Source organism: Malaclemys terrapin, chromosome 4 (genome assembly GCF_027887155.1).
Source record: "Malaclemys terrapin pileata isolate rMalTer1 chromosome 4, rMalTer1.hap1, whole genome shotgun sequence".
NCBI lineage: Eukaryota > Metazoa > Chordata > Testudines > Emydidae > Malaclemys > Malaclemys terrapin.
The window spans coordinates 138,321,539-138,337,488 of record NC_071508.1 but is presented as its reverse complement, the minus strand read 5'-3'; the positions used below and the strand labels follow the sequence as shown (position 1 = coordinate 138,337,488).

Here is a 15,950-nt window from a genome sequence, read left to right as displayed (position 1 = left end):
AGAAGTGTCCAGTCTCAGGTGGACATTTTCTTCCATCATCCATTGGTGACCACAAGTAGATGTCCTCTTCATAAACAGAACATGTGAGAAGGAGCTGGCAACAAACTTCTAGCAGAATATGGCCCATTCTCACTTTGCTAAATATAATTAACAGTGTGTAGTCCATTACCCTTTTACTCTTTTCCAAAAGAGACTCAAAAATGGGGCCAAGCACAAGGTGAGTGCATGGCCTACTTCAGTGCTCTTTCACCTAAAGCAGCTCCGATTTCAGTATTCCTTATTAATCCTAAACTTAATTTTACCAAATAAAATTATCCAGGCCTAAACTCAGACCTGGCCAAAGTTTTCTACAGATAGATGGAGAATCAGCCATATTTCAAAATGTACTGTACATGCAGAGGCTGTCACGATTAAAGTTTTAGTTTAGCTCTTCTTCAGACATACACAGATATAGAAAGATTAATACTAGTAATGTGCCTTGATTCAATTGGGATGAAAACATCCCATAGGTTATTACACATTATTATGTTTTGCAGAAAAGCAAGGGTACTGATAGCTTTGGGAAAAGCAATTAAAATTTGTTTTAAGCTTACCAAAGATTCCCAATTGTCCATTTTATTAATCTATGTCTTTTAAACAGGCTGTATAAGAGCAAGAACAAAAAGTTAAGCCAATAACTTTGATGAGTAAGATAAGCATAGTTTTGTTTCCTTATTTGCTAATGAGCAGAAACTAAATAAGTCAATTGCCAGCAGCCTGTCTGTTATTGTACAATTTAAATTTTCACACTAGCTGCTACACAGTCTATCCAAAGAGTGATTGTACACAAAAACATTTACACAATTTATAAGCAAAGTACTGCAATATTTGCTAACAGCACTGTTTGGGGGGGTTGAATTCCAAATGAAAGCACAGAGAGTTACATGCATAAATACCTATATATCAAGATAACTCAGGTACAGTATATATGCCATCTACACGTTTAAGCACCCTCCTATTTCCTTTTCCTCCTCATCTCCATGCAAATTCTATGCAGAATTTTACACCCAGAACTTTCTTCCTGACCTTTTCTGGCTAGTATCAATATCTTTTTTTTTTAATTAAACTTTTATTAAGTCATCAATACATATGCACGAACCAAGACATCCATATTATCTTATTATTGTAAATCTTGTTCTCCCTCCTTACATTTCTCACCAGATACCAAGCTAAAATGTGACACAATTTGATTCACATTAAAGTCCATGGAAAGACACTGACTTACCAAAAAAAAGAAAAAAAAAAAAAAAAAAACACAACAACAACAAAAAGCAACCACCCTATTTAGCTTACATTAAAGGTCTTCAGCATAATGAATAAAGATGACAATAAATATTGGTTTTCCGGGCAAGGGAAAATCAACACAGAATTATTAAACAGATATGAATGTTCAGCCATCACATATTTTAACAATCCAAATCTATTTGCTTCATTCCAAAATCTCACTGAACAGCCAAAACAAACTAGAACAGCTTTCAGAAATCTCAATGAACAACCTTAGTTTCATGTAGTTTACATTTTTATATTGAACAGCTGAAGAGCTTGTTATCTAGCCATATGTATAAAGGAGTCAGGATTGTCAATTTATACATACACTAATTCAAACCTGCCTAATGTTTACAGGTACTAGGAAGGATAGTATATTATGCAAATAGCCTGAACAAAATTAACTGAGAACTAATCAATTTAATATTCACACAATTATATTTTCTTCATGTTAAGTGAATTGTTCTTCTCAATACTAAGTGTAACTAGATAAGACATCACACATTTTTTAAGTGAGTCATTACAGTGACTCAAACCCAAGTGAGTAATAGCTAAAGTTTTTCATGGCTAGATCCTGTCATTACTGTAGAGCAGCTTTGGCTTTACCCAGCCACTGGAAGATTCCTTCTCCATAGTCAGAGATGTTCTGAGGTGGTCTAGAGAAGCTACAAAATCTCTTACACCACGCACTCCTGGCTACCAGAGCAGAGGGAATGACCCAGTCTTCCATAGGCTCCACAATTACTCTTTCCTGAAACAACCCTTTAGGACTATTGGCCACCAGCATAATTTAGCAAAATCCACAGACTGCTCTAGTTTACAGTAAGAATTGTACTTGTGCTTCCCCAATCTGGCACTAAGGTAGCTAAAAATCACCTTTGCAGCAGCCTTCCTGAGCTGTGCAGGGTCTGATAAATCTGAAATGTGACATGAAAATGCCAAGCTTTGAAAGTTTATTTTGTTTTTGTACAGATCAATCTCATTCTAATATAAAATATTTTCTAAAAATCAGGTTAACAAGTACTTGTTTTCAAGCACTCTCTAAAGTTCATGAAATTTTTATCAAATGTCAGTTAACGGTTTACATCATACAGTGCTTTTACCTCTTACCCCCATGTCACTTTATAATATTTAAAATATTGAAGACTGACTGAAGATTAGAGAGTGCCTGTATTTTCTTTACTGTGGTAAAATCATATACCGTATTTTCCGGCGTATAAGACGACTGGGCGTATAAGACGACCCCCCAACTTTTCCAGTTAAAATATAGAGTTTGGGATATACTCGCCGTATAAGACTACCCCTCTTCCAATGCACACCAAATAAAAATTAAAAAAACATCAGATTTGATTTCAATATGGTAATTTTAATTCAAATGCTTATGACATGCAGGTACTTAGCAGGAAAACTGTCACTTATAAACATAAGGCTGTTTGTCATCAAACATGTAAACATAAAACAGTGCAAGTGGATTAAACTTTTCCTAATTCACTCTAAAGCTGAAAGGAAGGATAAGACAATAAACATATGGGAGCTGCCATGCTGTTTGTTTTCTAAGCTGTCAACCAAACTGGAACTGATGATGATAGGAGGAAGATAACAAACAATAGAGAGAGAGCAAGTGCCGGGCAAGTCCCTGGCGAGTTAGCAACGCCCATCATAACTGCAAGCTACGGTATTTTTACAGGGTTTGCTGGCGTGACAGTTTCCCTTTAAAAGCCTTCAAAATCCTCCTGTTCGTCATCTGATATCATAAGTACATCAATGACATCTTGTGATACATTTGTGAGGCAGTCATCGTATGGATCGAATTCCGTATCAGATGGTGTGGTCTCAGCTTCGGCTTCCTCTTCATCTTGCCACAAGTAGTCGTCCTCCATACCATCTAATGAATTTGATATGCCACACTTCTTGAAAGACTTGATTACTGTTTCTGCATCAATATCATTCCAGGCTTTTATGACAAACTTGCACAAAACATCCAACTGTGGAGCACGCATGTTTCCTCCTTTTGTGAATGACTTTTCGCCGCTAACCATCCATTCACTCCACTGTTCTCGAATGCGATCTTTAAATGGCTTGTTTAGGCACACATCCAGTGGCTGTACCAACGATGTCAATCCTGCAGGAATAACTGCCACATCTGTGTTTAGTCTTGCAAGCCTTTGCTTGGTGCTGGGAGTTAAATGAGCCCTGAACATATCCCACACCAGTAGACTACGTTTTTGAATAAGTCCACCTGGTCGCCTGCTCCATACATTATCAAGCCATAGCTTTACCCCTTCTTCATCCATCCAGCCTTTTTCATTCACATGTACAAAACAACCAACAGGGAACTTGAGTTTCGGCATTGTTTTTCTTTTAAAAATAATCATTGGTCTCAGTTTGCCGCCATCAGCTGTGCATCCTAGTACCACTGTAAAACTGGACTTCTCATGTCCTGTTGTTTTAATTAAAATTGTTTTTTCACCTTTTTGATGGACAGTTTTATTTCCAAACATATCAAAATTCATTGGAGTTTCATCCATATTTCCAATACTACTTAACGCATAGCCATGTTTAGTGCGCTGTTTTATTATGTATCGATGGAAACTATTTACTTTGCTATCAAGATCTGCAGGTAATTTTTGGGCAATTTTCGTCTTTTGCCTCAGTACCATATTATGCCTTTCCATGAATCTAGTACACCAGGATACAGTGGCCTTAAATCTGTTGCTGTGATCTGGGTTAGATTTGGCCCACTGAAGTGCAAACAAACGTATTTTATTTCATGTCACTACATAACCATTTTGGCGATGCTCATTCACCCTGTCTGCTACATGTTTTTCGAGTTCTGGCCAATGTGGGGTGCCTCTTCTTAATGCACACTTACCCTTTGGCATACTCTTTAATGCTTTTTCATTTGCTTTCCAGTCCCGAACCATCTTTTCTGTTACTCCATATTGTCTTGCAGCAGCGCAGTTATTATGTTCCATGGCAAAGTTTACAACTTTAAGTTTGAAACTGGCTTCATATTTCTTTCTTCTTGCTGGTGGAGCCATGATGGGGTTTTGACTGTTGGACATTTGTATACTGTACTGTATGTACTGGTGTTGTACTGTATGAACAGGTACAGATACTGGTGCTGTACTGTATGTGGGACCCAGTATACAACAACCAGCCAATCACGGCAAGCGATGTACCTTAACGGCGATTGGCTGGTTGTTGTATACAAAGCCTGCTTGGATTGGTCAGCATTGCATCCCCTTCCTGTCAGTTCTTTCTCTGCTTCCACACAGCTCTCCCTGCCTGCCCAGCCCTCCCTGTCTCCAAGATAATCAGAGCAGTAGACAAACACGCCTCTTTCACCCGTCTGGCCCGCCCTTGTATCCTATTACCTCCTTCTCTGCCTCTCAGATCTCGCACATGCTCGCCAGGAGCGAGATCTGAGAAAGTAAAAACAGTAGTTTCCAGGCAAGCTTATCTCGGCTAATAGGAAATAAACATAGGCTTGGCATAGCACATTAGGGCTTTGCTATGAGGAAGAAAATCTGTTTGAACAGGGAAGCATGTCTGATGCACACTTTTTTTGCAAGTGTTGTAGCTGTGTGGACCCCAGGCTATTAGCGAGGTAGTATCTTTCATTGGACCAACAGGGTGTAAGAGACAAGTTTTGGCGCATACGCAGGGCGCTTCTTTAGCTCTGGGTTTATTCCCAGAATCATTTATTCCCGGCCCTGGCTGCGCGCTCTCATCCATTAAAAGGCGGGATTCCCGCCTCTCTGCTCTCATTTAGCGCAGCGCTTCCCTGGGGCCACCCTGCGGCACTTCCCATAAGACTCCCAGCCCTGTGCTTCCGCAGAGCTGTAACAGTCGGCTCCAAATCAAGCCAGTCCGCCCCTTGGTTACCTACAAGCAGAGCCAGCCGCTCGGGCTGCCCTGCCCAGGACGTGCACCAGAAGAGGCGCGCTGGCTACTTAGGAGCCCTGGAAGCGAGCGGGCTGCGCTGCACGAGCTCTGGCCATGGGCTTGGACTTCAGTAACGTGCCCGGCTAATTCCCCCCCGCCCCGCGCTTCGCCGCAGGGTCGGTGCCGTGCCAGCCTGCACATTACACACAGACAAGAGCAGCCCCCCCTCCCCCCCCCATGGTGCGGTGTCCGGTGCGATTGGGCACGTGGCAGTGCCCTCCCTCCCCCCATGTGGGGCTGGTTCGCAGCCCTCTGGGCCCCGCGGGCTGGGGCTGCAGGGGACCCGGCTTGCCTGGCTTCCCGCACAACACGGCGTCCGGCGCACTGGCTCGGCAGCTGATAGTCCCGGCTCCAGAGACAGCGCTGAGCCCTGTGTTCGCTCAGCGTGTCAAGCGAGGCTTGCTGAGGGCTCGCTTTGATAAGCGGAGATCAAAGGCGCCGGGGACCCCAGGTCTTAATCAGCTGAGCCTCAATGGTCCCCGGCTCGCTCACTCTCTCTGTCCGGGAGCCGTCACCCCTTGGGGCAAGATGCCCTCCCGCCCCCCGCTGTTCGCCCCGATCCGCCCCTGGCCTGCTCCCGTGCGGATCGTGGCTCCCTTTCCCCGTAGGGATCCCCCCGCCCGGGCACTCCGCGGCAGCCGCAGCTGGTTCCCACACTCCTGTCAGGGCGGGAGGGAGCGGAGGCAGCCGCAGCAGCCCGGGAGACATATGTGGTGCCGCAGATTCAGCTCGGAGGTTTCAGCACCCGGCATATAAGACGACCCCCGATTTCGGAGAAGATTTTCCTGGGTTAAAATGTCGTCTTATACGCCGGAAAATACGGTATTTAGAAAAAGGTGTGTGAATGTAGATCTGGATATGAACTAGGGAATACACCTTTTTTTTGTTTGTTTTTAAATATCATCCATGGCACCCTTATTTCCAGTTAATCAGTTTTCTTTACAATTTTCACCATCTATTGTATTAATCCACAATAGTGTTTCTAAATTTCCATGGATAGATTGCATCTGCTTTGTATTTCAGTCACCAAGTAAAATTATAAAGTTTGTGGGTTTTTCCACCTTAGTAAACAATTTAATAATAAAATGGAGGGATTTTGTCAACAATATCCTGTATAGCTGAAATAGAGAGCTCATTAGTCAAGTTTCTATATAGTGTCAAAATAAGTAACAATTAAAAGTCATATATTACAAGAGGACAGAACAGTTAACTATGATGAAGCATTATCAAAACAATTTTTTTTCTTGCTGCTAAAAGATCAATACTGATCTTTTGGAAACAAGAATCCTTCAAGATCTCTCTGGTTATGCAAAAGAATAGGGTAAAATACGGGATATTTGCAGACTATAGATTAGGGCTCCATATGTCACACTCTAGGTAGAGATCTCTGAGTCCTGGCAATAACATACCAAAATAGAAATGTTTTCACTCCTCAGCTCATAGAGAACCACCTTTCAGCTATTAGACACAAAAGATGGGGACTACTACTACTGAGGTCCCCTGTTGTTCAAAACTCTCCCAAGCGGTAACTGAATTAAACTGCCTGATTCCTGTCAATCCACTATTTCCAGAGTAGTAAAGAGAACCAGTGTTTTATTTATGTCCCACTTTTACTTTATGGGTAAACTATGTGGAGTAGCAGAGGTATTAGAGTTGCCTTCCTGAATCCAAGGACAGACAATAGTGCATCAGTTTATATTTTATTCACATTTAGAATGTTTCTTATGGCTATTATGATAACAGGAATTTTCTTTTTAAATTAAAGCTTCAACTCTGTAGAAGTTAATGGCTTAGACCCTTTTATTCACAAAGAATTTACCAAGCTTGCTTATTTGTTAAAGAGAAAAGTAATGAACAAAATTCCATTAAGAACCAGGGCTTTGGAGCGGAGCCCTGAGCTTGAGCGCGGAGCAGCTCCGGAGCAGTGGAGCTGCAGATTTTTGCCTGGAGCTGGAGCAGAGCTGGAGCACAGCTCCAAAGCCCTGTCAGCATTCTATGAATGCAAAAGAACTGCACCTGGTGGAAGGTAGCAGCTAGAAGAGTAGTTTTATGTATTGGCATAAAAATTACCTTTACAAAAAAGTAGTACTTCAAAAATATTTTAAAAACTATTAACTTTCTTCTACTGAAGAATAAAAGGCATCTCTGCGGAGTTGTTCCGTACAATATACACTCATTTTGCCCAATCCAGCACAACTGAAGTCAAAAGGAGTTTTGTCATTGTCCTCAATGGAAGCAGGATGTGACCCTTAGCGAGAATATTCTGCAAGGTTTTTTAAAACAAGTAGGGTTTCTCAAAGGCAAGATGAGTAAGGTAATATCTTTTATTGGACCAACTTATATTACCTCACTCACCCTGTGCCTCTGAAATCCTGGGACCAACCAGCTACATCATCACTGCAAATAATATGGGTTTTCAGGAGAGACTTAGTTTAATGGTTTCATGTCACTTAATCTAATTTTAAATATTCCTTTGGAAATATTAGCTCGGGAAGTTAGTGCTAAAAATTCATTTTATTAAAAAAGTTTAGTTCATAATACATAATGCAACAAAATCCATCAACAGAGCACTTCATTACTATACAAGAGACATGAGTTCAAACTTTTAGCAGAGTCTGGAATTATTATGAATGCAGTACACCCAACTGTACAGTAGAGAGAGAACCTCTAAACTGCTTCATAACAAATCCTTATAGCCAGCACTCATGAGCAGCACAAATAGGCTTCAAAAGGAGAAAACATTGCCATCCTCCTTGGTTAGATGTCAAGCTGCAATAAAAGGCCTAGTATAAGACAATAAGCACTAAGAGTCAAAACTGAGATTCTGAAGATTCTCAATATCTAGGCCCAATCACAGAGATCCACATAAATCAAACTCTTCTCCCCAACAAAAATAAAAAATATTTAAAAGTGTCAATGAAACTACTTAAATGTTACTGCCCAAACTTTTGTGAAGTCCAGCACATTTATTCACAGCATCAATTTTCTGTAAAGTTTCTGAAGCATCCTAGTCTGATTGTTCAGACTTCTTCAGATGACAGATACTATCTGAATAAACTTTAGTTTCAGTGTGCTCTACTATTCAAGCAAATAATTTCATATGAAATTAAGTTTTTCATAGAATCAAGAGATGGCAGAGCAATCCATTTAAAAGATGCTGGTTTACTGAAAAGGTTAAGCGTGGTTCTACTCTGAATAGTGACAACAAACTAAACCAAAGCATTCCCATGTTTGTCATCACTTGAATTTTCATAACAAATGTAGTTAGTTTACCAGTAAAAATATTATTTCTCTGATTGCCAGTGCTGCAAAGTCACTCTGACAATCACTACCAGTATTGCCTTCATAGGGTTTACATGGATATAACTGACTAGCATTAGTAACATATGCGATGTAATTGTAGTCTTGTTGGTCCCACCTTGCATTTAGCTGTCATGCTCGGAGTACCTTTCCCAGACCTAAAAAGAACTCTGTGTGGTTCAAAAGCTTTTCTCTCTCACCAACAGACGTTGGTCCAATAAAATATATTACCTCACCCACATTGTCTCTCTGGCATTAGTAAGTTATTCTGTTAGGGATATACAGAAAGTAATATAACTCAGATCATTCTCAGACTGTCAGCTCTCCAGTGCTAATGGGGTAAAAGACAATAAAACATTTTTCTGTCACTAAAGTAAGTAACTGTGACTGAATACACATGTTGAATAAGGTCCATTTTTATGAGTCACTCTTTATAGTGAAACTATAAACAAACAGTGACTAATAACTGAATATATATATTTCAGAAAGTAAACCTTAACACCTTGATCTATCAGATGCCTGTGCGCATCAAGTGGGTGGGGACTTGGTGTGTAGTGGAAGGCACTTGGCCTTTGGCTAAAAAAAAAAAAAAGTGTAGGTATGCAAAATAACTACACTTTTTGGGAGTGGACTGACTTTTACCAAGGTTAGTTACTGCACTTTGAATCTCAATCTTTATTTAAACCCCATACTTGCACATTTCTGAACCTTCAACCAGCTCTCTCCTTTCAGAATACCCATTTCACAGACTGAGATAAAAACCACAAGCATCATGCTATGACAGTAAACAGCCAGTGATCATTAACAGCATTGACTGAAAAGATAAGGGTTCTTTAGTCACTAAGCTGAAAGTATCTCATAGCAATTTGCTGCACTTCTTAAAAGTTATACAGTTATATGAAAAGCAGTACAGGCAGCAGACAGTCTGAAAATGCTAAACATGTTGCAAGTAGAAATCAACCCCTTTTACATAAACTGGATATAGGAGATCTGTATCCTCCAAATACATTAATGTTACTTAATATGCAGTGCATTGAAACGTCCATCTATAACACTTGCTATCAAGGAATGACCAAAAAAAACCACCAAAAACTCTTGTTGCTCACCTGCCCCTGCAAGTGGTGCGAGAGAACTCGAGGATCATGTACTGGTAGAGAATTTTCTAGCAATATGTTCAATAGCAAACATTTCCGCAATACCTACCGCAACTGAAAACATGACATGATCTAATTATCCATAGAGTACAATTTATCATTTAAATTGACCTTGTTGATTTAAGATGCAATATACCTGAGATTAAGATTTAGATGAGAGAAGAGCAAACCTGAAAAGGTTCAGAAGTCAGTTCCTGATAAAAATTAGTACTTCTATAGTTGTGCAGCACTTTGAGGATTATTTACCTCTTCAACACCCAGATAAGAGATTATTAAACTAAAACTGAGTTCAAGGAGATGCCAAGGCCAAGTAGTAAATCAGAAGCAAAAGTAAGATTATCATTGAACTCTAAAGTTCCTCAAAAAGAAGAACAGGAGTACTTGTGGCACCTTAGAGACTAACAAATTTATTAGAGCTGGTGCTCTGTCAGTCAGTCAATTAAACCAATCAGCCTGCCAAAAGATCAGATGCTTGTACAAAGTTTCCCCAAACCACTTGAGGCTACAAAAGTCTCATAAGAACAGGGTGCAGACAGAGATTTAGAGCACACTGTGAACATAATGACAGGTTTCAGAGTAGCAGCCCTGTTAGTCTGTATCCGCAAAAAGAACACAAGTACTCCTGTTCTTTTTACTGTGAACATAGTTACGATTCAAATAAAAGCTGGAAATACCAGCAGTCTCTTTCCTGACCTTACCTGGATGACCAAACAAAAAGTTAAGTTCACATTCATTTTTAGGAATAGATTGGGAGGGGGGGGAAGGGGAGAACAGGTTTGGTATTTTATCCAAACCAGTTCACCTCTCCCAGTAAGGCAGTGAAGCGCATATCTTGCTATGAAAAAGAAGGGCGGGCATTACCTGCCACCTGCCGTAGCTGAGCAGGACGAGGGCCAGAGGGATGGCAGTGCCCGACATGGCGTGGGTGGAGGGCATGCTGTACTCGGAGTTGTAGAAGACCTCCAGCTTCACCACGGGAGGGGAGGCAGGCCGTGGCCAGCGGATCACATCCTTGGTGCACTGGCCCAGGTACATAACCCAGACCCAGACGATGATGAGCCTCCTGCCCATCCAGGCGTCCAGGTTCCAGATGCAGAAGGGGAAGAAGAGGATGTAGAAGAGCTCGTTGCCCAGCTCCGTGCCCAGGTTGAACAGATAATAGAGGAAGGGGTTGCGGATGGCGATCTCCTGGCAGGCGGCTTCCCCGGTCAGGGAGTTGCGGCGCGGCTGCCTCCTCCCCCAGGTCTGCTGCGGGGGTCCCTCCCCGCCGGCTCCCTCGGGGATCGCCCCGTTCCCCAGCCCCTTCGGGGGCCGCTTCTCCCCGCCAGCGGCGGCTCTGAGCCGGGGCCACCCATCGCCTTCCCCTCCGCCGTTCATGGCGGGGCAGCTGCCGTTGGCTAACGGCCCCGGCGCCCCGCTCTCCTCAGCGAGGGGCGGGGAGGCCGCCAAGCCCGGAGGCCCCTCCACCCCGCAGAGACGCTGGAAGTCGGCCACTTTCTGCGGGTCCTGCAGGTAGGCAGCGAGCCGGGCCAGGCGCTGGAGCAGAGCCATGCCGGGAGCCGGGTGCTGCGGGGGGTCTCTCCCGGGAGAGGGGGGTCTCTCCCCGAGGGGAGGGCGAGGGGTGACTCCCCACAGGGGGGGGGCTATGCCGGCGGGGGCGGCCTGAGGCGGGGAGGGGGTTTAGCCTCTACGCGACCCTAGAAACCCGCCCAGCCCGGCCGTTGCTCCTTCCCTCTACGCAGCTGCAGCTCCGGCCCGTCGGTCACCCTCCCCGCTGCCTCCTGTGACCGTCCTGACTCAGCCGAGCCCGGCTGCCCCGCCGCCGCGCGCACCCCCGCACCCTCCTCCTCCAGTCACCGCCCCCCCGCGCGCGCGGTCCCGCCACGGGGCCTGCGCAAACTTCTGCTTCTAAGGTAAGAGCACTGACGGCGCAAGCCGGATCTAGCATCCCGAGGCCCTCCTGATTGGCTGTGTCCCCCCTTCTAGGAGAAAGTGCGACCAATCACAACTTGGTTCTGAACGCGGGAGCGGCCAATGAACTCTGCCTGCTTCACCCTTGCGCGAGTGTCACGTGGAGATGCCCACAAAAGCTCAAGGGTGGGGGGTGGGCACTGAGCAGAGGCACTTCAGCCCCTCAGCAGGCAGGACATGGGCCGGGGGGAGAGGCGCCCCCACCCGGTCTCCATTACCCAGCAGGGGTAGGGAGAAAAGAGCTGCCCCTCCACACCGCCTCCGTCACCCACTATAGAGGCGGGGCGGAGGGGAAGAGCTGCCCTCCGTCGCACCCCCCCATCTCCATTACCCAGTGGGGGGGGGGGAGAGAAGAGCTGCCCTCCTTCTCCACACAACCCCCCCCCCTCCGCCACCCAGTAGGGAGGAGAGGGACTGGGGGGAGACGAGACCCCCCCAATACACACGCCACCACCGAGCATGGAGAAGAGCCTTGAAAGTAATGACTTATAGGGCCAAAAGGAATGAAGTAGGGGGAAGGATGTCTGGTTCAAAGAACAACTAATGAAATAAAGGCAAGTTTCTAAAAAGACCAATAGCAGTGACTGCAGATGGTTTTAAATCAAACAAAGAGAATCTTCAAATGAGCCAACACAGCTGAGTCCTGGGCCTATGGTAATAAGGTTAATAACTAGGGTGACCAGGTGTCCCGATTTTATAGGGACAGTCCCGATTTTTGGAGTCTTTTTCTTATATAGGCTCCTATTACCCCCCATCCCCTCTCCCGATTTTTCACACTTGCTGTCTGGTCACCCTAATAATAACAAAGCTATTGTTGTGCCAATGTTCAAAAAGGGCAAGTGTGATGATGTGTAAACCCTGAGGCTGTCTCCCACGTGTCCCGTGGTGGTCTCAGGACAGCCCTGCAAATGCTCCTTGCATCAGTTTCCCTCTTGGTTCATCAGATAAACTCTGTACAGATACTGTACAGCATTTGGAGTACATAAATAGCCCTTTTGTGGGGTTAATTTATTACCAAAAGTCCCACTACCATAAAGCAGAATTCTCCCAGTGCAGTGCAAACAGTATATTAGTCTCAACAGTCCAACACCAAATATGGCTCTGGGGTGTCTCACCATACATACCTCAGCTCTCAAGTGTGGCTCTGGGGTCTTTCACTGTGCCTCATCCCAGCCCTTCTACCTAGGGTGCTTCTCTGCCCTATTTCCTTCCCAGATATTGTTCCAGTTCTTGCCCAGAGACACCGCTAGGCTTACCCCTTCATTATTACCCAGCCTTCAGTCCTCTCTGGCCCTCCAGCTCAAAGAACCAGCAGGTATCTACCTCTGCTGCTCCCAGCTTTCAGCCCTCTCTCTGGCCTGGAGAAATTTGTAGGTGACCTTCCTGCCTTCAGCTTTTACCTGCCTGCTCAGGCTCCATTGCTCTCTAGGGAATTCTAACTGCTCCCCAATTCAGAGCTCCAGTTCTGGACTCCTCCCTCTCAGCTGTCTGAACTCTCATTTAGAACTCCCAGGCAGGGCCGGCTCCAGGCACCAGCTTAACAAGCAGGTGCTTGGGGCGGCCAAGGGAGAGGAGCAGCACCTGCGGCAATTCGGGGGCGGCAGGTCCCTCACTCCCTCTAGGAACGAAGGACCTGCCGCTGAACTGCCGCCGCCGATCGTGGCTTTTTTTTCCCCCCCAATTGTCGCCGCCGATCGCGGTTTTTTTTTTATTTTTATTTTTTTTGCTTGGGGCGACAGAAATGCTGGAGCCGGCCCTGCTACCAGGGGCAGCTCTGCCCTCCTCAGTACACCTCAGGACAAACCTGGACTGGAACAGGAGAACCAGGCTCAGTCTCATTTAAGGGGCCAGCTACCCTATTACTATAAGTATCTATAGGACAATTAACCTGACATCAATCCTGGGCAAAACAACAGAAGAGCTGATAAAGGATTCAGTTAAATTATTGCTACTTTATTTAAATAGGTTAAAAAGGTTGCAACCTTTTCTTTTCAGAAGTAGATCTTGCCACTGTTGTTCATCTTTTGTAGTGTTAAGATTAGACTATTGCAATTTGCGCTACATGGGGCTATGCCTTAAAACCATTTGGAGACTGAAGCTTGCGCAGAATACAGCATCTGCTTTATTGAGCAGGGTATCTTGCTAGTTTTGAAGTCGTGCCTGACTAACCTAATTGCCTTCTATGATGAGATAACTGGCTCTGTGGATGAGGGGAAAGCAGTGGATGTGTTATTCCTTGACTTTAGCAAAGCTTTTGATACGGTCTCCCACAGTATTCTTGCCGCCAAGTTAAAGACGTATGGGCTGGATGAATGGACTGTAAGGTGGATAGAAAGCTGGCTAGATCGTCGGGCTCAACGGGTAGTGATCAATGGCTCCATGTCTAGTTGGCAGCCGGTTTCAAGCGGAGTGCCCCAAGGGTCGGTCCTGGGGCCGGTTTTGTTTAATATCTTTATTAATGATCTGGAGGATGGTGTGGACTGCACTCTCAGCAAGTTTGCAGATGACACTAAACTAGGAGGCGTGGTAGATACACTAGAGGGTAGGGATCGGATACAGAGGGACCTAGACAAATTAGAAGATTGGGCCAAAAAAAACCTGATGAGGTTCAACAAGGACAAGTGCAGAGTCCTGCACTTAGGACGGAAGAATCCCATGCACTGCTACAGACTAGGGACCGAATGGCTAGGTAGCAGTTCTGCAAAAAAGGACCTAGGGGTCACAGTGGACGAGAAGCTGGATATGAGTCAACAGTGTGCTCTTGTTGCCAAGAAGGCTAACGGCATTTTGGGCTGTATAAGTAGGGGCATTGCCAGCAGATCGAGGGACGTGATCGTTCCCCTTTATTCGACATTGGTGAGGCCTCATCTGGAATACTGTGTCCAGTTTTGGGCCCCACACTACAAGAAGGATGTGGAAAAATTGGAAAGAGTCCAGCGGAGGGCAACAAAAATGATTAGGGGTCTGGAGCACATGACTTATGAGGAGAGGTTGAGGGAACTGGGATTGTTTAGTCTCCAGAAGAGAAGAATGAGGGGGGATTTGATAGCAGCCTTCAACTACCTGAAGGGGGGTTCCAAAGAGGATGGAGCTCGGCTGTTCTCAGTGGTGGCAGACGACAGAACAAGGAGCAATGGTCTCAAGTTGCAGTGGGGGAGGTCCAGGTTGGATATCAGGAAAAACTATTTCACTAGGAGGGTGGTGAAACACTGGAATGCGTTACCTAGGGAGGTGGTGGAGTCTCCTTCCTTGGAGGTTTTTAAGGCCCGGCTTGACAAAGCCCTGGCTGGGATGATTTAGCTGGGAATTGGTCCTGCTTTGAGCAGGGGGTTGGACTAGATGACCTCTTGAGGTCCCTTCCAACTCTGATATTCTATGATTCTATGATTCTATGACCATATAACTCTGGGTGCTCTGGGATCTGCCCTGGCTGTCCATTGCTCTCCAGTACTGAACCTTGTACCTTACTATCTTAGTAAGCAATCCGAAGTATTAAAATTAACCATATCTCTCTACAAGAAAGTCATCACTCATGAATTCCAGTGATTACTTCTGCATTTGGAACTTACAGGAATCCAGATATGTTTAGCAAAATACATAATGAACCAATGTAGCACTTTATTTAGATAAGGTCCAACAATTATCTTACTCTACAGGAAGCAAAGAGAATAGGCAGTTTTGAAAGAATGAGAAGAGAATGCAAATGAGAAAAAAGAATAGGCAGTTTTGTCCATTTGTCTCCTGATCACTACGCTGTGAACTTTACACACTGCAATAAAGAGGGATGACACTAACTGCTTCAATCCTCAGATACTGAATCTGGTCTGAATGATACAATTATTCTTGAAACACAAGTTTCTATGGAAAGTTTTTTGTGAAAAATGCAGATTAATATTTCACTAAATTTGTGCAGAATTTGCCTAATTGTTTCATCTGGAAAAAAAGAAAGCCAAACAAAAAGAAAATTCTGACAAAATAGAAATGTTGTGTTTTGACATTTTCAAAATGACTTTCAAAATTTCCTTCCATTTTATTTGTAAAAATGTTTTGAGTTCAAAATAGAAACAAAATGTTTTATTTTGGGTCAAATGAAACATTTATTTCAGCCCCAAACAAATTTTTCTTTTACTTTTCAGTTCACCAAAAAATTTTCATTTCAGGTCGACCTGAAACAATTTTTTTCAATTTTTCACTGCTGCCAACAAACCAAAACATTTATTTGCACAACTCTATTTACAGTTTCACATTTTTCTTTCACACATTGCTTGCTTT

At 44.2% G+C, this 15,950-nt stretch overlaps 1 protein-coding gene across 2 annotated transcripts in view; it reads right to left on the bottom strand.

Annotated features, from left to right (window-relative positions):
* Positions 1-11,604, bottom strand: part of WDR89 (WD repeat domain 89) — a 95,255-nt gene extending 83,651 nt beyond the window's left edge. Inside the window, exon 1 of one of the 2 annotated variants that reach the window (XM_054024808.1) lies at positions 10,569-11,604. In XM_054024808.1, coding sequence (XP_053880783.1) covers positions 10,569-11,258 — 690 coding nt within the window. In that variant the 5' untranslated portion in view covers positions 11,259-11,604. The remainder of the gene's footprint in view (positions 1-10,568) is intronic. The other variant, XM_054024816.1, reaches the window with a different exon arrangement.
* Positions 11,605-15,950: the final 4,346 nt, after the last annotated feature.